We start from the raw sequence: 26552 nt of genomic DNA, 5'->3' as shown, positions 1-26552 counted from the left end.
CCTAATGGTTCGATTTTCGATTTAACCAATAAGAAAATAGTTATAAAATAGAAATAATAGTAACTAACATGAAAAATAATCGAATCTTAGTTGCAAACAAAAATCCTGCATAATGTTTTTTAATTTACAAGAATCTTCAAGTTTGAACTTAATGTTGTTAGGAGAAATTAAGAATTTGTATAATTGAAATAATAAATTTGTTAATTTGTAGAGATTAAAGAGAAATTAAGAAAAAAAAAAAAAAAATATATATATATATATATATATATTCTTATTGGGTTATCGGTACCCAATAAAAAAAAATCGAACCAAAAACAACATTTAGATGTTCATACATGTGAATAGCAAGTGTGAGGATAGCCAACAAAATAAGGAAAACAACATTGAGATGTTCATACAGTGAATCGCAAGTGTGAGTATTGCCAATAAGTAGGTGCGACGACGGGTTGGTTGTAAAAGAGATTTGGAGGGGTAGAGTTAGGTTGAAGAAAAATTGAGAAAAGGTGATTAAAATGGATAAGCAACAACTTCAGCTGAGTGAGTACATAATCTCAGATAAAAAGACATGAAGATCGAAACTTATGGTAGAATGCCTAATCGGTTAAATGACATTCTCTGTGTGGGAGAGGCATGGGGCTATCTCCTCTTCTCCTTATTTAGTAGTAGTACTAATTATTTAATCTGCACATAATATCTTATTCTTCATTTTTACTGCCACATGATATTTCATTTGCTCTGCTTATCTTGTTATTTTGTTGCGGTTATTTTTCTATCAATTCTTCTTTGTAGCTGGATAGGGGGCTCCTGTCCAGCAAAACTGTTTATTCTTCCCGTCATTTTTCTACTTCAAAAATGTAAAATCTGTTCATACTCCAACCTGCCCTCTCTGCAAACAACTTCAACGGTTATTCGAAAATCGAAACATTTTGATAGGTGCCATGAATTTAGTGGCAACACAAAACTTCAAAACCTCCATACAAATACAAATCCAAATCCAAATTCAATCCTCACTTCAGTTTCACCTCCTTCCTTGTTCTCCACCCACAATTTTCAAAATCCACAACAATCTTTCAAACCCCATTACCCTCAAATTCCACAAAACCCAAGCTACAAATCACAAGAACAAGATAACTCCCACAACCCAAGAAGAAGAAGAAGAAGAAAATGACAATGGAATCCCTGTTGAACATGTCAAAACCCTAGTCAAATTCAAGTCCAGATACAACTACATCCGTGTTCTAGAAGTTTCTAGAAAAGCCGACCACCCATTATCCGGTTCCCGTCTCCTCCTTCTCGATGCACCTGGTAACATCCACAGCATATCATTCCTCTTCAAGTCCATAACCAAAGCTTACTACGACGTTCTTGCTACTCTCCCTCCAATTTTACCACCCGGTCCATTAGGTATCCTCGGATTCGGAGCTGGCTCCGTTGCAAAATTGATTCTTGAAATCTACCCACATGGGGTTATCCATGGGTACGAGCTAGATTCAGCTGTGATATCCGTTGCACGAGAGTATTTCGGACTCTCCAAAGTCGAGAAAAAATACCAAGATCGCCTTTTCATTTATATAAGCAATGCGCTCAATGCGAGTGTGAGAGATGGATATTCGGGACTAATAGTTGATATGTTTAGTGAAGGGTGTTTGATCCCGGAGCTTCAGGACCCGAAAACATGGGAAAATTTGAGAAGGAAGTTGAAGAAAGGGGGAAAGATAATGGTGAATGTTGGAGGAAGTTGTGTGGAGCCTGAAGATATTAGGAAGGATGGGAAAGTGATAATGGAAGAGACATTGGTAGCAATGAATAAGGTTTTTGAAGGACAAGTTTATGTGTTGAATCTTGGTAATAGGAAGGTGGAAGATAGTACTGTTGCTATTGCTGGTGAATTGCCTGATTTGGAGAAATGGAGGATGTCTTTGCCTAAGCCTTTGAGGTTTTATGTTGACATGTGGAACAAGTATTGTGGATGATGATAAAGTTCATTTTTAAGCTAGAAATCAAAGCACTTCTTGCAGTGGTCAACCGCTTTTGGCGAATCTTAGTGGCTCAGTTGATTATCTATTGAACTTTTATCAGAATTCGATTCTCATCCTGTAATCTCGCTCTCATTTACCCTGCCCGTGCCCAATTTTAAAGTCTATGAATTATGACTTTTATGTTTCTTATTTGGTCATTACAAAGAGAAGAGCTCTCCTTTTTTTCCTTCAAAAGCATCATACTTGAATGCATTTTTCTTGTCTACAACATGACATGGTATAGTTAATGGATGCGCGCTTTCCTTTCTCCTATAGTTCTACTTCGGGAAGGGAAGTGCTAAAGTGAGAAGCGATACTTGACGATTGGGAGAAGTAAAATGAAATCAAAATCATCACCAACAAGTATTCTAGAGTAGAAGGAATCCAACATAGCACTTGTTGATCACTTTGAACTTTGGTAAAGCTTCAAGAATTCATAAAACAATGGAAATCATTACTTAAATTGCAGTAACTTCTAATTTCCCCAAAGTCTTGAAGGAAATAGATTGCCATTGAGCTACACATTATGATGCACTCAGTGCAGTGACTTGTATTGTTTCAGACCAAAGGAGGCCTTTGCCCCTCCTTAATGGGCTGGAGGCCCAAGGGGAAGTCTGGGTCAGTCCTTATTTGCAACTATGGGCCGTAACCGGACTAAACCAGTATTACGCCTGTGTAAAGGTAAAATATAAAGGAACTTACCAATATATATATACAGCTCGGCCAAACTTATTTACCAATATAACCGAAATATATAAAATTTATATATACTGATTATGTATCGTATATGTATAAATATGTATAGTTATGCGTATTTATATTCAAAGATACAAGCCGTATACATTTTGGACATTGTTTTGTAAAGAACAAGTGGTAATTCCTTTAACATTGAGAAAATTGTTGATACCTCCCATTCTTGTATGAGTGGCTTAATTATCTCCAAGTTATAGGGTTACTTGATGATCAAAAGATGACAAACTTTAACTTCTACTCACATCATGTAGTGGTGTTCTCTAGCCTATCTATATTCATTATTTGCTCCACTTACTTTTAATTGTTACCTTAGTTTATCATTTCTTGTATACACTCAAAGTTTGACGTACACATTATTTAATTATGAACAAGTAAAAATAATTTGTAAAGGATAGCAGGTTGCATGATTGTTTGGGGGTATATAGGGAGATTCTTTTGTTAATAGGAATCAGAGCCTCTCTGGTGCTAGAGTTTGTAAGGCTAGAGAGAACATGCAGCCATGATATTGAGGAGCATAGGTAACCTAATAGGCTTATTAAGTGAAGGTCCTAGAAAAGGAAATTATCAGTTCAGGAGTAGGCCTCACCAGTTTGTGACTTCAAACTTTTACCTTATTCCAACAACAACAACATACCCGGTGTATTCTCACATAGTGGGGTCTGGGGAGAATAAAGTGTACGCAGGTCATACCACTACCTCAGGTGAAGTAGAGAGACTGTTTCCGATAGATCCCTGGCTCAGGACAGATAATATTATAACAAACACAAAAACATAAAAGCATATAAGCTAATACAGTACGCAAAATAAACTAACACAGCTAGCTACTACAGGAAACAATACAACCACGAGATAATACTATACACTATCTATCCGAAATCATAAACATCACTCAAACACCCTGAACAGGGAACTCCGAACGCAAACAAAATACTCTTTCCTACTGTCACAGAAGCACTCCTAACCGCTAATCTTTTGCCCTAATCTGTGTTCTCCGTTTAACTTATAAAATGGAGAAAGTGATAGAGAATACATACATCTATGTATAGATCACTAGGGGATTCTTGAGTTGTGAATTGTGTCAAGCTAAGATATCTACACATCTTTGGATGTAGACTTTTTTGATGGACCCTTTTTCTTTTCCTACTAGGTACTTTGAGCTGTAAAGAGGTTGGGGAGGGTAACAAGTGCCAAGTAGCAATCTAGTACAATAGTTAATGATAAGTCTTGAATTTGATCTCTTAAAAATTATGGTAAGTCTTGAATTTGAGCTCTTAACAGTACATTTGTACAAAGGGGTACAATTATCTTTTGTTTTTTGGATTTTGTTTGATTTGTTTTAATTTTTACCAGCAGGTCTAGAAGCTAGTGTGGTAGAGTTTCTATAGCTCTCACATGTGCATCACTATCACATAAGTGAAGCTAAGGTTGTGGACCTCAAATATACATCTACCAATTTTCTCTTTTCTAACAACTTAAAATTAGTTTAATATGTTTGATTAGTGAACATAAATGATCATATTATGAAAATACATTTCGAAACAAACGGAAGACGTATTTGATATTACGGGATTAATTTCCAGTATTATAATTGATCATATGATGAAAAATGTCTGAATTTTTACCTTAATACGCTACATTATTAAACATCAGGCGAAAATGTTTGATGTTTGACCTTTACAAGGCCACACTTTCAGACATGAATATTTGAATTTATCAAGCATCCGATGCAACTGTCCGACATTTTTGCATAAAAGAAAAAAATGAAACGGACATTAATTAAGTGACAACTGCAAAAATGGGTATTTATACACTGCCCTTCTCCATAATCCCATAAATATTTTACCAGACTTCCTGTTTGATCACCCTAAATCTAGTTTGTACCTGTGTTATTTTTCCAAAAAGTATTAACTGGTAACCAAAATATAAATAACTTCAGATCATAAAACTGCTCCTCCTCTAAGTTTAAATTAAGTTGGTGTTGTTGGAAAAACTTGAAAACAATTAATAAATAATCATTATTACACAAAATAAGTTTGTTAGTCATTTTCTGCTCTTTTGATAAATTGATGATCAAAATTTATTTCTTCATGATATATATGACTTACATTTCAATTTTGAGCTCGCTTAAGGTAAATTGGGTATTGAATCGCATATCGATTTATATTATTGAACCGTATAGGACTTACATTTCAATTTCGACATCTTAAATGACGACCCCAAAGTCAAGTATTTATACATGTCCCCACAATCCAGTCTACGAAAGACAAAATGCAAGTAGCATTTGGAAACGTAACAAATAATGTGAACCAATATTGTACACCATATGTTTAAACTGTATTAAAATATGAATCACATCGATCAATCATTCTTTGTTTCTGTTGTCAAACATAAAGTTAGACGTGGAACAGAAGCAAAAGGGCAGGTGAACATAATTAATATGGCAGATATCAATTGTTTCCCAATTTTACAGTGCAGATTTTCTATCAAGAAAAATATATATGCAGGGAGGGTGTAAAATGTACTATTCATGGAGGTCCCCCCACCACCAAAAATTCTGATGGATGTTCCTTTGTTTCTTTATGGATTATTAATGGATCATCAGTTGAAGTGACTGATTCTTTGTTTCTTTTTTGTTGGATGTTTTTGATGCTCCATCCATCCTGCATTTCCACACTTCAATATTGTCTCAATATAAATTGAAACAAAGATATATCAAAACCTTGAACTATTTAATTCAACATCCCACTAATCATTTTCAGTTTTTCACTACTAGTTTTTTGTGCACCCCCATGATCGAATATATATATTGGGTGGGCGTTCAGGTCATTTGGATTACATATGAAAATTTTGATTTGGCTTTTCAGTTTTTGAATTGAAGAAATTACGATTCAAATAAGTTTGGATTGGATTTTTTAGTTGGATTTTAGATTAGTCAGTTTGAATATATATTTTGGGTTTTGGTTTTTGACTAGCTCCTAAGCCTTTAAGATATGCCGGTACTACAATTAGCAATCTCAATTCACCTTATAGTTTGCTCGTTCGAATATATAACTTTCTAAAGTTAACAAAGAGAGGCCGATATGCCATCATATATACCCTGTAATTCTATATTGAAATTAATACTATAATGAGTATAGCCATTCAATACTAATCTATTGGATCTTTTGGAAATTGAACTTATCAGTATTTGACGCATATGGCATGAGCAAGATCAATATAAGGATAAAAAAAAAATTGAATTTTCGAATTTTCAACAATTCATAATGCTGGAATTCGATATCCAATCTAAAATTCATAAAATTTAAAAATAAAATCCAAATTCTTTTTTAAATCTATAACAATTGAAGTAAAATGCTTCAAAGTGGGTCTTACGTTTCAAATTGGAAAAATGCGTTTAAATTAAATTGGTATTTATTGAAAAACACTGAAATATTGGCAAACTGTCATAATTGGAAGATGATTTATTTGTTGTTGTGTTTTGACAAATTAATGGTTGAGTTTTGCTCTTTACGATGTTTGGAATTTATTTTTAAATTTGAGATTATTCGAAGTTAGGTGTGAATCGTGTGTTTGATGGTGAAATTCCCCTTCCCCTCCCCTCAAAAAAAACAAAAAAAAGACATGTTACTGCTAGGCAAAGATTAAAATTTAAATGACTAAATTTCAAACAAAAAATGGCTAAACCCACAAGCATTTATGTATGGTATAAATAATATAAATATTAACTCTTTTGGAAGTAATTACATTCTCTCATTTTTTAAATTATTTTACTCTCTCTTCCTATTAATATACATAATATAGCCGACATATACATAACATTCTATGTATATACTGGGATTTTTATAATATGTTTAGGGAGTTGAATTTTCTTATAATATTGAAAATATAAGTTATGTATTTGTGTAATTTTTAGTGATTCGATTTTAGGCATACATGCCTTCAGTTCTGACAAAAATACCTAAAGTATGTTTGCTTTCAAAATGTTTAGGGTTTGTCAAAACTTCAGACAAAAAAGTCTGAACTATCTACACTTATGGAGTTGTGCATACGACGTTGATTTAAAGCGGTTAAATTTGCTAAAAAAAAAATAAGAAAAATTCTATCGTCTCATTTTATGTGTCGCAATTTTCTTTCTGATTCATTCTAAAAAAAAATATCATCTTTCTTATTTGGTACTCCCTCCGTCCAAAATTACCCATCCCAAATTTTCTAATTTGATATCTCATTTTACTTGTCTTTTTTCATTAATTAAGACAGGATAATTTTTTTTTTTTTGCATGTTTTAACCTTTGCATTAATTACTTTTTCTTCAAATTAAATTGTAAACATCATTTAATAGGGGTACTATGATAAACTAGGTATGTTATTAATTATTTTTCTTAATTAATGTATCCTCTTAATTTGGGATGAATAATTTGGGACGAAGGGAGTAACTATTTAATGATATCATCCCCATTTTTTCCTTAATGAGTCCTACTTTATGAGTAAAGACCATTAAAAAGTAAATTTTAAGATGAAAATTTTAATAAACTTTATAAAATTATTATTTATTTCTTAAACTTCATGTCTGATCAAATAATGATACATAAAATGAGACGGGAGGAGTATTAAAACTTAGGATATGACTTAAACAGGGGTACTAAACTTGCGAAGTGCACAAATAATTCTATTGGGGCCATCATTTAATTTATATACGAAGTTAATTATTTTTTTTCAGCTTTATCTGCTTTTAGAACAACTTCTATTTCGCATATGATGTCAGGCATTTTTTTTTAAGTGTGATCTTGTAAAAATCAAACATAAACTTTTGAATTTTACCTGAAATTAGGTATTATTTGTCAATGCCTATTTCAGAGATTTTTTTTAATTGAAGTTGTGAACTTGACTAGGCTAAATTTTGGACATTCTTTTTCTGAAATTGTAATCTTGACAAAATTTCAGATATATATAATGGCTTTGCCAAAGGCCATAGACTATAATTTAAGAAAAAATGTTTAAAAGTTTAGTTTTACCACATCCACCCTATTACTATAACTTTAGACAAAAGTGTCTGAAGTTTTGACTTTTGACTTGGTGTTTCACTTGTATATGTACCTACATTTTACTTCACTCTGTGTACCCAATTTAATTTATTTATTTTTAGTCTAAACATAGCCCAAAAGTAAGTACAAATTAACAATATGATAAGCCAATCTGCAAATCAATACCAAGCAAAACTTTTGAAACTTAAGAAGAAGATGAAGAATAGTGGAGGAAAAATGACTTTTTCTGATGTTCTCCTAAATTGAGAGTAATTAAACTTATTTAAAATCTACCAAGTTCAGTGGATATCCCATGAAATTCTTACTCTGTACACTTCCCACACCCTATTTAAATGGATTGGGATCAGTTAGGGCGGCTCAACAAGATCAGTGGCCTAAAACCAACTTTTAACAGGGAGCTTTTTTTATTTTTAAAAAACATAATATATTTTCTTATTAAGTAATAATTTCATTTAATTTTAGGAGGTATAAAGTCATTAAAAATCTTCTTATAAACTATTTTATCTCTTTTGAGACATTATTGATCTCAGCCTTAGATAATAGAATCTGATTTAAAATGTTAATAACTTGATATTAAAAATTATTTTTTGATTATTCAGTACACTTATTGCGATGCTTGAAATATGTGATCAGGAAAAAAATAAAAATCAATGTCCTTAACTGGACCTCTAGAGTCGAATCTCCGAATAGGAAGGATTTCCTTCTTCAATCGACCTTGTGAGGCGTGATTTAAATTAATTGAAAAATTAAATACAGATATCGAACGCCAAGTTAAAAAAATGAAGTACCCAAAATATTGGGGCGTAAAACCCCTGCTTTAGAAGCTTTACCTTCTAGCCAGCCCTGGGATCAGCCTAACAAATCAAGCTCATTTTGACACGATTCCACTTAAAAGTTATTAATATTCCCATGCCGATAACAACAACAACAACATATTCAATGTAATTAGTAAAGTGGGCCATAGTGACAGTAGCATGTACGCACATTTATATCCCTATAATAAAATTAGAAATAAAGTGACTATTTTGGATAGATCCTTGCTTTAAGTAAAAAACATTTCAAAGCAACATACTTTGTTTTATATATGTGTATATATAAGCGGCAAAAGTTGTTTACAAAATCTATTAAACCCTCTTCAAGAGCATCGATCACTTACAGACTTTAGTCACTTAAATTAAATAAGAAAAAAAAAGAAGCAAAAGGAGTTAGATAATTATTGGTGAATGAATGATGATATGGACACACACGAGTGCAGTTAGCCAGACAGTGTATTATTGATTGTAGCAGATGGAGTACTCAAACCCAAAGGTGATTCTTTGATGTTGTCGATATGACAGAGTTGGTGCAAGTACTCTTCTGATAAATTCTGATAATATAAATTAAAGAAAGAAAGAGAGCAGGTTCTGATCACAACAAGGGGGGGAATGAACAAAATATATATACGACTACTATATCTTTATACTGCTCTGTCATCAACACAACATATATACTGTAAATTCAAGGAAAAAGAGCATTATTAGTATATCCTTTTGAGCTATACCCGAAATTTCAGAGCCAAACTTTTTCTTTGTAGAGGCCCCTATTACCTCCTCTAACTTTTTTGCCCTTATTTTTTTTCGCACCTATTGTGTTGACATGAATTCGAATGTGTGAAAACACCTCCTTTAAGCGCGTAAAAACCTTAAAAAACAAGAAGCAGCAGCTCTAATATGAAATATAATGGCCAACTTAATCGTCTTAGGTTCGAGTCTGCTAACCCTATAAATTATATATATATAAAAAAATAAAAATTCGACATGCTTTGCTGCGAAAAACAAAAAAGGTGGTGGGAGAGGAGATGTTCCTATTAATTAGTGGGATCTTGTACATATTAATAATGCAACAGATGAGGGAATTAAGAAGGAAAATTGTGATTTAAAAGCTCAAATGTTGGCAAATGAACTAATACGCAAATTTGAAGCAAAATCTAGGTATTTCTGATTTTGAACAAGTGAAATTTAGCCACACTCATCAAGTTACATTGTATATTATATTAAATTAAACAAAGAATATATAAATATATTTGATGATGAGAATGAGCAAGTAGAAATACACATATTTTTGCTTCAATTCTTTTAGTGCCCTTTGGATAGGTGTCCTTCAGGCTTCAGCTAGAAATTCACAATATATAAGGTACTACTATAGCTTAGCAGCTTTGCAGATTATTATGTAAATAAATGTGGTCCATATGAAACTAAAGCTGAAACTAAAACATAAACAAGAAACATGCATGAATATGTAATAGAGAGCTAGGATTACCTACAAATGTCAAGCATGGAGAATCTACTTTTACAATGTGACAAGAAATTAAATATTAAATAATTTATTTATTACTATCAATAACCATAAACAAATCCCACAAAATAGGACACTTCACATCGACATTTTTACTAGACTCTCTGAATATGACACAATAGAGCCATAAAATACTTAGAGAAAGGCTTTTTTTAAGCAGCACACAACTACTAAAAGTCTTTAAAAAACCCAAATTTTCGCCATACTTACCCAATGGTCTAGCTAGGAAGTTGCATGTGACGAGGACTAGCTAGAAAACCATAGCACACTAGTAGTAGTAGCAGTACTTAAATAGCACACAATAATATTTTTTTCCCCCAAGAGGTTCAAGAAAACCCTTGAAAGGAAATTAAATGATCCAAGAAACTTGAACCCTCTATAATTTAGGCTCACACATTTTCTCCTCCTCCTCCTCCTCCTCCAGAAGGGTTTTGATCATTCCATGATGATGGAGAATAAGGGAAATAACCTCCTCCATGATGATCATACCCCATTCTCCTACTAAGTGCCATGTTATGAAGTGTTGATCCAATTTCTTGTTGATGATGAGGGCCAATCAATGGTGCACTTGACATGTCATTGCCAGAAGCGTAGCGCATTAAGTCCGCGTTAGCCGCGTCGAGCTCCTTCTGGAGGCGCTCGACTTGGCGTTGGAGGAAGGTGATCGCGCTCACGCAACCATAAACGGGGTCTCTCACTCTGGCCTCGGCCTCATAGGCCAGAGTGTTGACCGCGTCCTCCCTCTGATGAGGGAGGAGCTCATTCAGAAGCTTGGACACATTGCTGGCCCCGAAAATCTTGTGGACATTGGCAAATTTGTGTGGCTCCTCAGGTGGGAAATAAGGTGCAAAGATGCAACCAGGCAGACATTTTCTCCTAAGGAATTTGCAAGCAGCACAAGGGGAATTGTAGCAGCTGGATGAAGCCATGTTTTCTCTCTAAGCTGCACCAAATTAACATCAAGTAATTAATTTAAACCCTTCTTTTCAATTGTCTTTTAACAAACATATTTAAACTACATAGTTTTTTTAAAAAAATAAATAAATTTTGAACTACTTATTCTACTTATGCCATGACTTCTTTATCATATCTAACCTAATTTCAAAATTTTCTCCAACCCTGGATTTTCCTGAAATTCTTTGTCTTGAATTAATAACCATAAAGAAACTTGTATAACACATCTAAGATTTAGAAAAGAAATGAGGAGAAAATATCTTCTGATATTCTTGATTCACTCAAAAGAGTAAATCACATAAAGGAGGAGAAAATACCTTGAGCAAATTATTCTGTTTGTGAAGTAGCAAGATATGAAATTACTTAAAAACATGTTGGAGGATAAAAAAATGACTTTAGGCTTAAATTCTAAATATTTCTTACTGCTTTCCGATGGAAAAATTCTTAAATCTTCTTCTGCTTGCTCATCTTGTTTTTTCCTTTTCTTTTTCTTTTTTTTCCTAATTGGTTAAGAAGGAAAGAATTCTGCATGCTTTCTTCAAATTTATAAATTTCAAGAATTTGTCTTATCTACAACATCCTGCAGTTCCTGCTGCAGCTAGTGCAGTGCATACAACCAAAAGAACGATCAGGGGTTGATTTCTCGAATGGTCACGCGGCTAATAGTTTTTATCTCAGAAACTCACTTTGTTTCTTGATAATTTTCTTCAGCAAAGAAAGTGAGTTGTGAGATATAATAATTATTACTACAGTGATCATATGAGAAATCAACTCTCTGGTCACTCTGCTTGAATTTGTTCAAGTCGAGCTGTAAGTAATGAGATGTAGTTTGTTCAACATATGTAAGATCTGAAAAATGCAGTTCCGGGAATATATATATATATATACATTTTCTAAATGTAAATAAAAGAACTATCAAAACCCTAGATCAAGAACGATGTATCACACATATAGAGTAGTAATAGTAAGTATTTAATGGACTTTATAGTATAGTCTCGCCATTAAATTTAGGGAACAAAAAGAACATAGAACACAATAAATTAAAACGTTTGTGACTTTACCTGTTTTGTGTGATCTACTAGCTAGGTTTAATTCTCTGATAAAAAAGAATGAAAAAAGGAAGTACCTTTATTTTTTTTGTCTGAGAAAACTGGTTATACAACTTACAAAGTAACAAAAAAAAAAAAAAAAGAAAGTTGTTTACCACTAGTATTGATGAACCAACTCAAAAGGGAAAACCCTAATTGCAGAAGGGAAACTTATCCTTAGCAAAATCCAATATAGCAAAACTGATGATAATAGAGAGAACCTAAGGAGGCAAAGAGCATAGATGGAGAAGGAAAGGGCAAAAGACAAAAAGGCAATAATAATAAATTGAAGCGAGGTACATAAAACATTATGATAAAAAAGATGACTATGACCCTTTTTCGAATATTGATAATAATAATAATAATAATAATAATAATAATAATAATAATAATAATAATATCAAAAGATGACTATGACCCTCTTTCCCCATTTTTACCTTCTACCCTTTCATTTCCTCATGGTACTATCAAAAGGTATTGCTCTTGGCAAATGTCTAGGTAATAGGTTGACAAATTAGGTTAGAATTAAGAAAAATTGAACTAATTAAGTTAATTATTTGAGAAGGTTCTTCATTCCCAACTGGAGATTATCTTTGTTAATAATGGCATGAAACAGTGGCACCGGTAACGGTTATTTTGGCCGATTGATCATTCTTATTCCGTAATTTATCTTATGCTCTTCATGTAACATTCAAATCGAATTACTCTGAGTTCAATTTGAATTCTTTGTAGGAAATGTACCTAGGACGCAAAAGGTAAGAGTAATTTTTTTGATTATATATAAATTATTGATTTCCTATAGCATAGTTGTAACTTGTAAGGGAAGTTCAAAATTGTTTTTAGATTTACAAGTTCAAATTTTAAGCGTGACACTTTAATTTTCCGGAGTTGGAGTTGGAGTTGTGTTTGACTATGAATATAAATTAAAGTTGTTTTTTAAAATTTTGTGAGAGTAGTATGAGTGAAAAAAGTAAAAACAAGTAAAAATTATTTTTACTTTTCCAAATACAATTCCGGAATTATACATGGAATTTTCATGGTCAAACGCCTCTTGTTTTCACTTTTTTCATTAAAGTGAAAATAATTTTCCGACAAAAAGTGAATGATTTTCATGGCCAAACGGCTATTATTATTATTCATCTGCAAAAGCCTAGAGGAATTAATAAAAAATATTTCGTTTTGTTCACTAAAGGGGGCAATAAATTTTCTAAAAGCTATATTTTTGTAGGATTAAGATATCATTACTGATCTTTATACTCTACCACCTCTATTAGTAGGTCATAATCAATGCGCATGGTCAACTCAATATTCTTTATTGGTTTCTTTTAAATTCCAGTGTTATATTGTTCTTTTCTTGGTCGTTAATGGTGACCATTATCTAGTCATATAATATGGTCATTTTAATTAACATGAGATCGTTAATGGATCGGTAAATAAGATAAATTAATATATATATATAATCATTTTTTTTATTCTATACCTGATCATAAGAGATCATTTCCCTGTTCATCGCACACACAGGGAACAATGAAAAAGGTAGACATGCTAAAAGCCGTTTAATTTCGATATCTTAATGTAACAGAACACACATAATAATGTTGACACCTTGAAGGGGAAAAATACCACTCATAATGCGAGTTCAACCATATCTATAAATCTTGGCTATAAGGAACAAGATGAAGTATTTAGGTTAACTAATTACTTGTATTGACATATATATATAGCTAGTTATTACAGCTCCACATATATAGTTAATATCTCATGAGTCTAAAAGGAGTAATATTCACCAAAACTGAAGGGGATCGAATAAATTAAAGGGGAAGAGAGAGTCAAAAGGATAGTGAAAATAATAGTGGTGCATATATGATATAACCATTTGGCTAATTAATTAGTGAGTGCTTTATTTACTGTAAGGGGCGTGATGTTTTGTGATAGATTTTACATCATTAAAATTAGTGGTGGATTAGTCAACTTTTAAATGTTGATCTTGGGGACTAAAGTCAGATTTTAAGGCCATAACTTATTTATTTGCACTGTATAAAAAATTAAATCGTAAATAATCATTCAGATTTAATTTCACCATCACCTCGGGAGGAGCCAGCCTTTGGCGCGGGGTTCATCCGAACCCCTTTGCCGGAAAAATATTATTTATACATCACTAAAATTATGTTTTATGTATATATATAATAGATGTCGAACCTCCTTCAATTAGTTTTTTGTTTGTTTTTTAAAATTTGAATCCCATATACTTTTACTTTATCGATCCTTAATTAGTATTATTTCTGTTAAAAATAAATTATTATCGTATAGTGTTGAACAATTATTTGTTGACAAATGAACTTTTTACCTTTTACGTATGACACTGTGGAGTACTAGTCATAGTAGCCGTAATCGAACTTTATGACATGTTCTTGGATCACTAACAAACGACACCCTTTAATAATTTTGCAGAGAATTAACGGTTAAATTTTAACACTACTTTAGTTAGATAGCAAACTTGACCTCTTAATTAAGAAAACAATAGCAATATTTTAATAATTGTCTGAAATAGTAATCTGTATATGTATTTATGGTGTTTTTGATGTTAAAATACATATATAAATAAGTAAACACCCTTGAATTTTGGGTATATGTACGTTGATATAAAAAGAAACATAATCTTCCACCCATTAAAAAAATAATAATTTCAACCTCTAGCTTGACATAGCAGAAAAAAATAATGCAAAAAACAGAATTTTGGATCATTAATATTGGATTTGAATATCTATAAAATTTGCATCAAATAACTAATTGAATTATCTTAGACATATAGTAAATGGTCAAAAATACACCTCCGTAGTCACTTTTTCACAAGTTTCATACCTCAAAGAATTGTGCTTTAATACTGGAAAAGTGATAATTCAGATCGATTAATTAACCAATTGATAGTTAAAGTATGAAAGACGCTAAAACATAATAGTTTAGGTAGGTTTCATTAACTCTTGAGCACATGTCACATCGTAAATCCGAATTGGATTTGGAGTTTAAGTTCTACCTGTACTAAGGATGTAAAAAAATATTCACTTACAAGATAATCAGATATAAATATTTTTAGTAAACATTACTTCACCTATTTTATTTTATGCAGTACACTTTCCTTTTTAACTTGTTCAAAAAAGAATTGCACCTTTCTTTTTCTAAATTTAAATACAATTTAACTACTAATTCTTTGTGTTTGTACGTATTAAATTTTATACAAAAATAACTTACCTCATAATCAGCTATCAAATGCATAATACAAGATCTAACACCTGCATAACTCACCTCTAAATAAAACACGTGCATTACCGCCCGGTTCCATCTCAAAATCTCTTTTAATTAGTCGTTACACAAATGAAAATGCATCTTTTCCCATTCTCAACATCTAGAGGACACTACTAAAAATTTAACCCTTATATAGGTAAATTAACTCTTTATATTTTTTTGTTTCACTATAATTCTACATGGTATGCATGATTGTTATCGTGTACAATATTACGTAGCATCTCTGTTTGTTTTTTTTGGTTACGTTGTCACAATCATCAGGTGGGAGATCAATGGCGGGTGCCACCTCCGCGCTGTTTCTTCTTGATATGAAAGGAAGATGCCTTATAAGTCGCGATTATAGAGGCGATGTTACTGCTCAACTAGTCGAGAAATTCTTTACTAAGCTCCTCGAGAAAGAGGTATGTATGTACGTTCATCATGTCAATCTTCTCTATACCGTTTCAATTTTATTGTTTGTTAATTTTCTCGCTGTTAATTGTTACTAGCTAGCTGATCTAGTATCATGCATTTGTTCACGTCCTATGTTTGGTGTATTACTTTGAATTGAGTTAACATATTATTGAGATATTAATTATTGTGTACTGTACTAAATTAGCTTCTAGGATGACTAGTTTTAAATTTAATAAACTGTTTCATTTAAGATTAACTTTGGTTTATTTTGGAAATCCGTGGAGTGTCAGGAGTTTTTATTGTTGTTCCACATTGTGTCTAACTTCAATGAATGATCCTTCAACCTCAATTTCTTATTTGAACAACTTTTTATTGTTGTTGATGCATTTGAATCGTTAAAAAAACTAAATAGTTTAGTCAATCTCGACAATTGCTTATTCATAGGCTACTATGAGCTCAAAATAGAAATAGGCCGCTTTGGTGATATTGATAGACATGCTGCTCTTACTACATTACAGTTTTCCCCTCTTTTGCTTTATATTAAACTAACCAACCCTTAGTGGCGGAGTGAGAATTTTCACTAAGAGAGTTCAAATTATCAAGAAGTAAACACACAAAAAAGTCAAAGGGGTTTCAACATTTACTATATACATAAAATATAATTTTAATTTTTAACCATGTGTTAGCAAATATAATTTACCTTGATGGGACTTCAAATGAACCCTCTCGATCATACCTGGCTCCGGCCCTGCCTACTCTTCCTTTAAGCATAACATGCCTTGGTTGCTTAGGTGCAATAAGTTGATGAGGAATGGGAAGACTTCTAATCTAGGTTGTTTGGCTTAATCATCAGTTCTTCCTTTAGACTGTTGTTGGAACATGGATTTAGTGAAAAAAAAAAAAATGAAAAATAATTAGCTGATGTGATTCGTATGAGGGCAGGATTTTGTGGTTCATAGCAAGAAATGCTGAGAATAAACTAGTTATGATTCATAATTTAAATGATAGACATCAGGTTGATTTAGTGAGACTTTGAGTTTGCTTGAGATCGATCTTTGGGAATGTAGTTCGCTCCATATTTGATTTTTCATTCTGTCATTGTAAATGAATTCCAACTCCTAACTTGTTCTCTTCAAGAAGGCAAAGTGAATGGAATGTAAGATTTCTCAAAATGTTAATTGTGTCAATCTACTTACAATAGGAGGACTTAGAATCTCATGGACCAGTATGCCACGAAAATGGCGTGAACTACATGTTTATACAGCACAAGAACATTTACCTATTGGCAGCATCGAGGCAGAATTCTAATGCTGCAAGTCTCCTTTTCTTTCTACATCGTGTAGTTGATGTAAGTTGGTCCATCTCATGATTATCTTAATGAGTGACTGAAGTGAGAGGTTTTCTTACTGTTCTTTGTTTTCTTTGGAAGGTTTTTAAGCATTATTTTGAAGAACTGGAAGAGGAGTCTCTACGAGATAACTTTGTTGTTGTGGTGAGTATAAGGAACGCGTTTTAAAGTTTTATTTTTTTAGATTATGGTAGGTAACTTATGAATTTTCCCATAACAATCTGTCAGTATGAATTGCTTGATGAAATGATGGATTTTGGTTACCCTCAATATACGGAAGCTAAGATTCTTAGTGAGTTTATCAAGACGGATGCATACAGATTGGAAGTCAACCAGCACCCTCCAATGGCTGTGACTAATGCAGTTTCCTGGCGTAGTGAGGGTGTATTTTATAAGAACAATGAAGTATGGCCTTAATCTTTCTGCATTACTTTCTACTTCTGTTGTTAGTTTGCTTTCTGGTTTAAATATCACACTTTCTTCTTCTTCTTCTTATTCTTCAATCAGGTTTATTTGGATGTGGTTGAACATGTTAATCTCCTAGTCAACAGCAATGGCCAACTAATACGTTCTGAAGTTAATGGAGCGTTAAAGATGAGAGCTTATCTGAGGTATTCGGTTATCAAATGATGCAATTTTAATAGATCCTTACGATTTTCTTTAGGTCTTTGACGAGGATAGTAGGAGAGTAGGTCTGTTCTGTTTTGATAAACAATAGATGAGAATCTTCCTATATTTGATCTTATTTCATTTCTACTTTCCTCGTCGTTCACTTTGATGGGCTCTTCTCACTGCAAGAATCTGTTTTGCTATGACAGAACATTGTTGGCCTTTCGGTAAGTACATCCTTGCAAGAGTTTTGCTATGACAGGACATGTTTTTGTCTCTTGCAGTGGCATGCCTGAGTGCAAGCTTGGGCTTAACGACAGAGTACTATTGGAGGCTCAAGGTCGACCTACCAAAGGCAAAGCCATTGATTTGGATGATATCAAATTTCACCAGTATGCATTTCTCCTAAATATGTCAGTTGTTAGTCTGCTAATTAAGGAGTGCTTCCTCAATCTGCTGTAAGATTCTGTAAATAAATCATTTCCAGATAATAAGTTTGTTCTGTCTAAGCCATTTAACGCGCATATACAGGTGTGTGCGTCTAGCTCGGTTTGAAAATGATCGCACGATATCTTTTATACCTCCTGATGGACCATTTGATCTGATGACATATAGACTCACCACTCAGGTCAATTCATTATCTCTGTTACTTTATTCTCACTGTAATATAAGGTGTGCCTATCATATTCTTCTTCTTCATTAGTTGAGACGGACTAAAGAGTTCATAACTTTACTAGTAATGGATTCAGGTGAAGCCACTGATTTGGGTGGAAGCTCAAGTTGAAAGGCATTCAAGAAGTCGGGTTGAGATGTCTGTCAAGGCCAGAAGCCAGTTTAAGGAGCGTAGGTAGCATTCTTATTGTGTCCAGCTATCCCAGTTTGTGTTAGATATTAGATCAGTTGTAACTTATAAGTTTGCTCAAGGTCACAACAAAGGCATTTGCCATACGGTTATGCAAATATTTCAACTGAACTGGCTAATATATATATATGGCAGCACTGCAACGAATGTTGAAATCGAGGTGCCTGTGCCATCTGATGCAATGAGTCCCCATATAAGAACATCGATGGGATATGCTACATATGCTCCAGAGAGAGATGCAGTGGTATGGAAAATCAAGTCATTCCCGGGTAATAAGGTAGTATTGAACAAAATATATCTGTAATGTGTCCATTTGATTGTCTACTGGGCTTATCAGTCACATTTTGATTAATGCATAGGATTATATGCTGAGGGCCGAGTTTAAACTTCCTAGTGTAATATCTGAAGATACACCCCCTGATAGAAAAGCTCCAATCCGTATAAAGTTTGAGATACCGTATTTTACGGTCTCGGGAATTCAGGTAATTTTATCTTAACCTTGTGGAGCAAAAGTTCCATATTCCTATTGATGTTGTTTTCTGTATTAGAATTTCATGATTCAGCATGACCATATTAGAACTTTTGTGCTACTTTATATGAAGTACATGTTAAATGTTTTGGGATTGAGCAGGTTCGTTATCTCAAAATCATTGAAAAAAGCGGATATCAAGCTCTTCCATGGGTGAGGTACATAACAATGGCTGGTGAATATGAACTGAGGCTTATATGAGCAAGATTATCTTTGTGGCGCTGCAGTCTGCACCGTGCACTGCTGAAAATCTAAGATATTTTGGTAATATTCCATTCTCGTGTTACTTCATATATCTCATGTAGGAAAAAGAAAATCTGAACTTCCAAGAAATCGACTCCTTTTTCTTTTTTCTCCAAATCAGTATACATGTTTTCGAACAATTTTTATTTGGGTGGCACCAGTACAAAGGATCCATTTTCTTGGTTTGACTCAACAATCCACATTTTCAGGGGTGCAGACTCACCAGAGTGTGGATCCTCTCTTCTTCCCACTTGGTTTTGACCAATGTAGCAACACAATTTTAGTGTTGCTTGCTCTTAAGGTCTCTTCCACTATTCCTTTCCCCAAAATGGTCTAAGATGTAGCAAGAACAACACGCGAATCTTATCTCGAAAACAAAGAGAAAAAGACCATTCTTAAGGGATTTTTCCATATTCTTTGATTGCTAGGTATCTGAATATTCACATCATGATGTGAAACCGACGTTGCATTTGAGTTTGTGATATATACGTTCCTTGATGATCAAAACAAGACATCTAGGGACTTTTGTCCTTAATTGAATGACAAAGGTTCAAACAAATTGAGGATTACACTGAGCTAGTGCAATGTCCCTAATACAAGTATATATATTTTTGTGTACAGCCCTCTGCACCACTTAGTCTTTAGAGGATATCTATGCCTACAAAAGACTTAAAACTTTATTTATGGAGTGTCCATAGAACTGAGCAAAGACAACCGTTGAATAAATTCATCATACTCTTCCTTATGGCTTATCAAACTGATCCTTACGTACCTTTTGCTTGAACCAAATTGTGTGCCGCTTCTGGTCAAAATCTTGTGCTTCCTCAGGAAGCTTTCACAGTCGTTTACGGCCTTTTCACATTTTAGCCATGCAAAAGCTGAAAAGAGGGGAAAATAGTTGATTGGCTTCATAGAAAAATCAAAAGAACTGTCGAAAAAACAAGTTATAGCTCAATCAGTAAACTAAAATTACCAGGTTGTGTTCCAAATCTCTGACCACTAAAGTTGCATTTTTCAACAGGGAAGTCAGGTAAACTAAAAGTTTGGCCTTTGTTGACTGCTGATCTCAGTTGTTTCCATCGCCTTGCCATTTCATTGTTGCCATAATGGAAGAAGGGTTTAACCTTGTCAAATTTCTCTGTATGCTCGTAGGTATCAGCAATAACATCAAGGATTTTAGCAGCTCGGAGCTGTGAATCTTTAGAGACACCAATACTGCTGATCTCTATAAATTTAGTCATCTTCTTGGCAACTTCTTTATCTTTCACTAGTGCCCATCTACAGTTTTGATGAGGATATTGCCATCAAAATATGCAACCATGTTGTTAACCAATTACCAGTATGGTCATAGTTAATTAATGCAACAGAACACGAGAATTTCTTTATTTGTGGGGCACCGATACCCCAAAGAGGATGAGTAAAAACAAGATGTCCATCAACTCATTCAAACTACATGAAATTTGTCTTTTTATTTGGTTTCTGCTTAAATTCTTACTTGAGAAACGGAAATTCTGGAGTCTCGTGAAAGTTGTTTAGATGGAATGGACATACTAAAGTTCCTAAGTATTACTCCCTCCGTTTCATTTGAATATGACGATCTTTGACCAAGTACGAAATTTAAGAAAGACTTGACTCTGGACACATGCCAAAAGTACGCATAGAACTTGAGGTCTTACACATGCCAAGACATTTCTATAGCTATAAGATCATGTCCTCAATGGTAAAGTGAGAAGTATAAAGTTAAAGCATTTCCTTATATAAAAAGATGTTATTCTTTGTGGAGTAGACTAAAAATAAGATAGTGTCATATAAATGGAACAGAGGGAGTAATAATAAATCAGGAATCGGTTACATACCCTATACGTATCCCAGCATGTCCAGTGGACTTGGAAACTGTGAACAACATAATGTCATGGTCTGCCTGAAATGAGATCGGAGTATACTGGGGCCAATAGTATGCTAGGTCATGCACCAGAATTCCTCCACTGCCATTGACTACAGCTTGCCTGATTGATCCGTCAGGATTATTGGGAGAAGTCACAAGCTCGATATAAGGCTCACCTTTGTTAAATTTAGAGGCATCACCTTTCCACTTGTAGAGACCAGATTTCAAGCAGTCAATGATCAGTGGATATGACTGCAAGAAGTTGAAAAGTTCAAATGGTAAGCCATAATCTGGTTGTATACATCTTTGTACAACCAAACACATAAGTAACCTAAATATAACATCTTAATTAACATGAGATGTGCCTGTTTGGATGGTGGTTTCCCATGTTACCATGGAACCATGTTTGTTTTGATGGTAAACTAAAAGGCATGGTATGGTATGATAATATTTCATGGTTTGGGAACCATGGAATAGCCCATTTTTGAACCACCGATTTGGTGGTTTTGCATGGTTTTCTTATTTATTTTTCCAACTATGCCCTCATATAATATTTTCTATTTTTATTTTACCCTTTACCCCATATTGCTTACCACCTTAATATGTTAGAATTTTTACGCACAAACCAAATCAAATAAAAAAAAAATATTATTAAACAGTAGTGAACATACAGTCTATCCAAATATAGTACTGTATCATACATTATGAAATCATGACAAACCACCATCCAAACATAGTGTTAAATGGAAAGATATGAGTAAATATTGCTTAGTTAGTTCAACAGAATGACGGAGTTGTGTATCCAGGTAATAAATGGTTTCATGGAAAGTTGGCTGCCGGTTTGGTTGCTTCCTAAGCTTGCAACGCGAACAGGTACCATAGACGTGCATGAAATACGAAACAGAAAATAGAAAAGAGGGGGCAGATGCCTATTTAACTTGAAACAGGAAAATCTTACTGAAGCGTATGATTGTAACTAAAGATAATCAAATATTGCATTATTTGTTGTCTTACTGTTCATTCCTCTACATGTTGTGTATTGCTCTTTATTTCACATTGCTCGTTGTTAATGCCCTTATTTTTGTATTCCCCTTTTTCAAATTGCTAGGGTATGCTTTATTTTGAGGGTCTATTGGAAACAACCTCTGTCGATATAAGATAAGGGTAAGGTATGCATACGCTCTATCCTCCTCAGACCCCACTTGTGGGATTACACTGGGTATGTTGTTGTTTTTGTTGGATGCAAAGGGAACAGTGACAGCAGGGATTATGACATCTTGTAGGAGAAACATTAAGTACGAGAAACTTTAAAATTTTTAAAGATTTGTTTGACTGGTTCAATGAGCAAAGCCAAAGCAAGGTAATATAATAGTCTGAAGATTCAAAATATGTTCTGTACAATGTTGCTTCTGCAGGAACCTATAGTGAAAGTGCAGAAACGTAGAGCAGAAACATGAACCTCTGCAAATCTGAAATAAAATATAATTTCAATTGGTGAAAAGTAGGGTTGACTTGGTATGATTCTACTATTTACAAATCTATCTAGAACTCTGCCAAATGCTGGCAGTCCTGCTATCATTAAAGCACAACCAGACTAAATTTTTTGTTATTTGCTTAATCAATTATCTGAGGCGGATTCAGGAGTTGAAGTTAATCCAAAATACTAATTGAGTTCGTAGTTACAAAAATTATAGATATTTAGTAACGAGACCTCTAGATCCGTTCCTGTTAGCTGTATGCAAAGTCGGTATGCAATGAATTACATGTAATGAAATCCACCAAAGAAACCAAATAATCATAATCTGCATTACTCACCGAATAAAATGGGGCAGCAGATACAATACTCATTGGCTCTGGTGCATTGGATGGACAGAGGGCATATAACGCAGCCTGAAACAGTTGTGTAGATCCCGTTCCAACTACAATATGATAGCTTCTAGTCTGTGCATTACCAACTAGATTGTGCAGTCTAGTTACTGCATTTGCAAAGCTTGGCTCCAGAAACCAGCAATGGTTCTTGGTATCTGAAAAATAACTAATGGATTGCCAACCTGATAAAACAAGTGTTGTTCTGTCTCCCATTTGTTTCCAATAGACCTCGTACATGGTCGGATCACCACTGCAGAGTGTGTAATAAGACATCAAAGCTTCGTACTGTAATCATATTAATTAAAAACAAGTTGCTTTCTTAAATGGACCAAAGATCCCTTTTTCACTTATGAATACAGTATCTATCTTATAAGGTCCGCAACAACAGACAGCATAAACGAAAATTTGTAAATTTGTCATTGCAGCAGTAGATTTCTGCAGTGCAACATAATGTATCATTAAAAGGTGGAACAATGAACTACAATCTAGACAATAGTCGTTTCTGCAACATCATTTAATATAGATGAGGTAGTTAGGTGAGGCTGAGTTATGGGTCTTCTCCATTAGAGGATGGATAAGAGCCCCGCGGCAGTACTGCCTCAAAAATAAGTGCTTGATTAAGGATAAGTAGTTCTAGGTAGTAACATAAAGATGGCTCCAAAAAGTTGGTAAATGCAGACATATGACCCACAAAACATCTAGGATAAAATAGTGCATTCACCTTTCCCAAGTGACATAAAGGATGGGTTAAAGGTGAACTTCCAAATCTGTAAGGGTCCCAAAACTTAGTCTATTAGATATTCTCAAAGGACAATAGGGTTCTGTATCTAGACCCACAAGGATCTAAATTATAGAATTAACTAGTCTAAAAGTAATTTCTACCAAATAAAAAGTGATACAGTATACAAGCAATACTAATGAATGTATAGGGAAGTGCTCTTTTGAGTTGTTTGAGGGTCATCCAGCAGTACAAAACACAAGAATGATGATGTCTGGTTAATGAGAGAATCAAGGACCACCATCCATAGCGGTGTGCGAGGTTCGTGCATAGCAGCAGAACCTGGCCTTGGAAACAGAAAGCAAGATATGCATAGTAGCAAATTGATGAAGCAAAGTAATAATAACTAATAAGTGAAGCTGTCTCAATAAATACACCATCAGAATTCACAGCCAACAATTACTTGTCATTGTCAAGTTTAAAACACTCAGCACAAGTTTAAAAAAACAAAGCAGTTTGCCTTTGATGCCTTATCATGTCCCCCAACCACCCCCATCAGCATGCCCATAAAAGAGTAAGAAGCCAAGGGGATGTAATATGCCCCAAAGCAACCTCTCAGGGAGAACCACAAGCAGTAGCGGAGCCAGGATATTCACTAAGAGGGTTCATAAGTGTGAACATACGAATTAACCGAAGGGGATTCAACATCTAATATATATATACATAAAATATATTTTTAACCATGTATATATAGCATAATTTTTCGCCGAGGGGGTTCAAAAGGTAGATCCGCCACCGACCACAAGTAGGTAGTTCTTTCCCATGTAGCCCTTTTCGAATCAGGAGCCTAGGCGCGTCCATGGCACGGTGGAAAAAAGGGTGGTGGGTGCTCTGATACCATTGACACAACCATGGAGAATCACACCTCAAAAACTAGCTATTTAGATGGAAGAGCCAAGGTTAGATAAGCTCCACATTAAACGAATTTGGGACTCAAGTATTGGATCTCAACCATCACCAACCTTCCCGAGGCAGAAGTTCAAATTATTCTCATTTTCAAAAGTTGAACCTTTTAGTCCCCTTGCCATTTTCAAGCCCCCAACACTCCTTACAAATAGATTAATCTACTGACACCCTTCTGTTACATCAGCAAAACATGTCCTCCCATCCCTGCCTCACCACTGACGACCTCCATCACTGGCCATTATCACTCGACTAGTATTTATTATCTCAAGAAATCACCGTTCTTCTTGATCTCAATTTTATTTAACAAAGAAAGTTACTTTCAAGTATGATAACAATAAGTTGAGTGACATGAGAAGTTAACTTGGCTTGACAACAATTGTCATTTTGTAAAAAGCAAAAAACACAGCACTTAATACGAAAACATGCATTTATGGGCTTAATGTAACATGAACTGCAATAACTTTTTTTTTTTTACATAAAGAAGATGGAGTTGGAACTTACTGGTCCAGATTGATGTACTGATCAGTTGCACGGCTCAAATTTTGCACTCCATGAAACACATCCTTGGCCACCCTTACCTCATTCATCCCATTAGTCGCCCATTCATGTCCATTATTATCATGCAGTAGTTTCAACACAAGCCCTGCATTGATAGCTATCGAGATGACAAGCAAGTGTTTTATTGCTGGCATGAACTTCTGGTTCCTCATCATCTTCTTGTACAAAGAGCATATATAGTGAAGTGAAGTGAAACTCTCTCTCTTTATCTATGTTCTGTGTGATATGAAGATGGTTCAAAGGTTGGTATTTATAGTAGTTAAAGTCAGTTTGGACACACCTCCACTAATTAGTAATATCTTTGACTAAAGATTAGACTGATAAAAGAAGATTCACCATAGTATTGCCAGCTTAGTGACAGCTAGCAGTTAATCCTTTTATACTTTCTCCGTCTCAAATTAAGATAAAAAGAAATAATTAATAATATTTCTAGTATACCATAATAATGCTGATATTTACAATTTAATTTGAAGAAAAAATAATTAATGCAAAGAGTAAAATATGAATAAAAAATTATCTTGTCTTGATTAATGAAAAAAAAATAAGTAAAATGGAAAATCAAATTAGGAAATTTAGGACGGGTAATTTGAAACGGAGGGAGTACTAAGTTACGTCTAAATTCAAACTTCTAGATCGTGAATTCGAATATAAGTGCTTCAAATTTTTTGAAATATAACATAAAATAGTTGAAGAGATTTGACTCAAACAAAAACTCGGTGAACTCTCGAAATTTCAAATATACCAAGGGCACGGGGACCGGGAAAGTAGTTAGCAACAGGAGTATTAGCAGTTAGTTAATTAGTTGACTTCACCGCTAATTACAACTGATTAGAGCTTAATCGATTAACTTAACTGTAGTTAGTTAGTAGTTAGATAGAGTGTACATATATATTTTTTTTTAAAAATGGAGCGGAAAAGGGAACGGGCTTTGCTGGTTTTCTGCGACATGAAAAAGACAAGCTGCCCCAATTATTTTTCTTGATGAATACTCCGTTCCTTCACTTTTACTCATCACGTTTGCTTTACGAGAGTTAATTTTATTAATTTTTAAAACTAAATTAAATTAGATTAATTCATTAT

At 33.9% G+C, this 26552-nt stretch overlaps 4 protein-coding genes across 7 annotated transcripts; 2 read left to right on the top strand and 2 right to left on the bottom strand.

The window, feature by feature from the left end:
* The first annotated feature begins 399 nt into the window (after positions 1-399).
* LOC107851606 lies at positions 400-2163 on the top strand. The gene has a single exon (XM_016696688.2). It carries the CDS (start codon positions 939-941, stop codon positions 1971-1973), a length of 1035 nt encoding a protein of 344 aa, XP_016552174.1. The 5' UTR covers positions 400-938; the 3' UTR covers positions 1974-2163.
* A 7993-nt stretch (positions 2164-10156) lies between these two features.
* LOC107849776 (protein LATERAL ORGAN BOUNDARIES) lies at positions 10157-11076 on the bottom strand. Its single transcript, XM_016694336.2, has one exon. The coding sequence runs from the start codon at positions 11074-11076 to the stop codon at positions 10537-10539; it is 540 nt and encodes a 179-aa protein (XP_016549822.2). The 3' UTR covers positions 10157-10536.
* Positions 10975-20947, top strand: LOC107851599 (AP-1 complex subunit mu-2). Of its 4 annotated transcripts, none has more exons than XM_047413942.1 (13): positions 10975-11110; positions 15754-15893; positions 17087-17233; positions 17315-17377; positions 17462-17638; positions 17741-17844; positions 18127-18300; positions 18374-18470; positions 18592-18689; positions 18840-18981; positions 19064-19186; positions 19336-19497; positions 20629-20947. In XM_047413942.1, the coding sequence occupies exons 2-12, from the start codon at positions 15765-15767 to the stop codon at positions 19432-19434; spliced, it is 1353 nt and encodes a 450-aa protein (XP_047269898.1). In that variant the 5' UTR covers positions 10975-11110; positions 15754-15764; the 3' UTR covers positions 19435-19497; positions 20629-20947. The 4 variants fall into 4 exon arrangements, with proteins under 4 accessions (XP_047269898.1, XP_016552163.1, XP_016552162.1 ...); XM_016696677.2 differs by lacking the exon at positions 10975-11110 and adding an exon at positions 15514-15628 and having other exon boundaries at positions 18127-18234; XM_016696676.2 differs by lacking the exon at positions 10975-11110 and adding an exon at positions 15514-15628.
* Positions 19557-25750, bottom strand: LOC107851600 (tryptophan aminotransferase-related protein 2). The gene is made up of 5 exons (XM_016696679.2): positions 25416-25750; positions 23177-23480; positions 21333-21613; positions 20450-20754; positions 19557-20354 (listed from the first exon to the last, which is right to left on the bottom strand). Exons 1-5 carry the CDS (start codon positions 25625-25627, stop codon positions 20158-20160), a joined length of 1299 nt encoding a protein of 432 aa, XP_016552165.2. The 5' UTR covers positions 25628-25750; the 3' UTR covers positions 19557-20157.
* Positions 25751-26552: the final 802 nt, after the last annotated feature.

The sequence above is a fragment of the Capsicum annuum genome, chromosome 6 (genome assembly GCF_002878395.1).
Source record: "Capsicum annuum cultivar UCD-10X-F1 chromosome 6, UCD10Xv1.1, whole genome shotgun sequence".
In the NCBI taxonomy this organism is placed as follows: Eukaryota; Viridiplantae; Streptophyta; class Magnoliopsida; order Solanales; family Solanaceae; genus Capsicum; species Capsicum annuum.
Note: the sequence above shows the minus strand (reverse complement) of the source record. Positions and strands in the feature narration are given on the sequence as shown.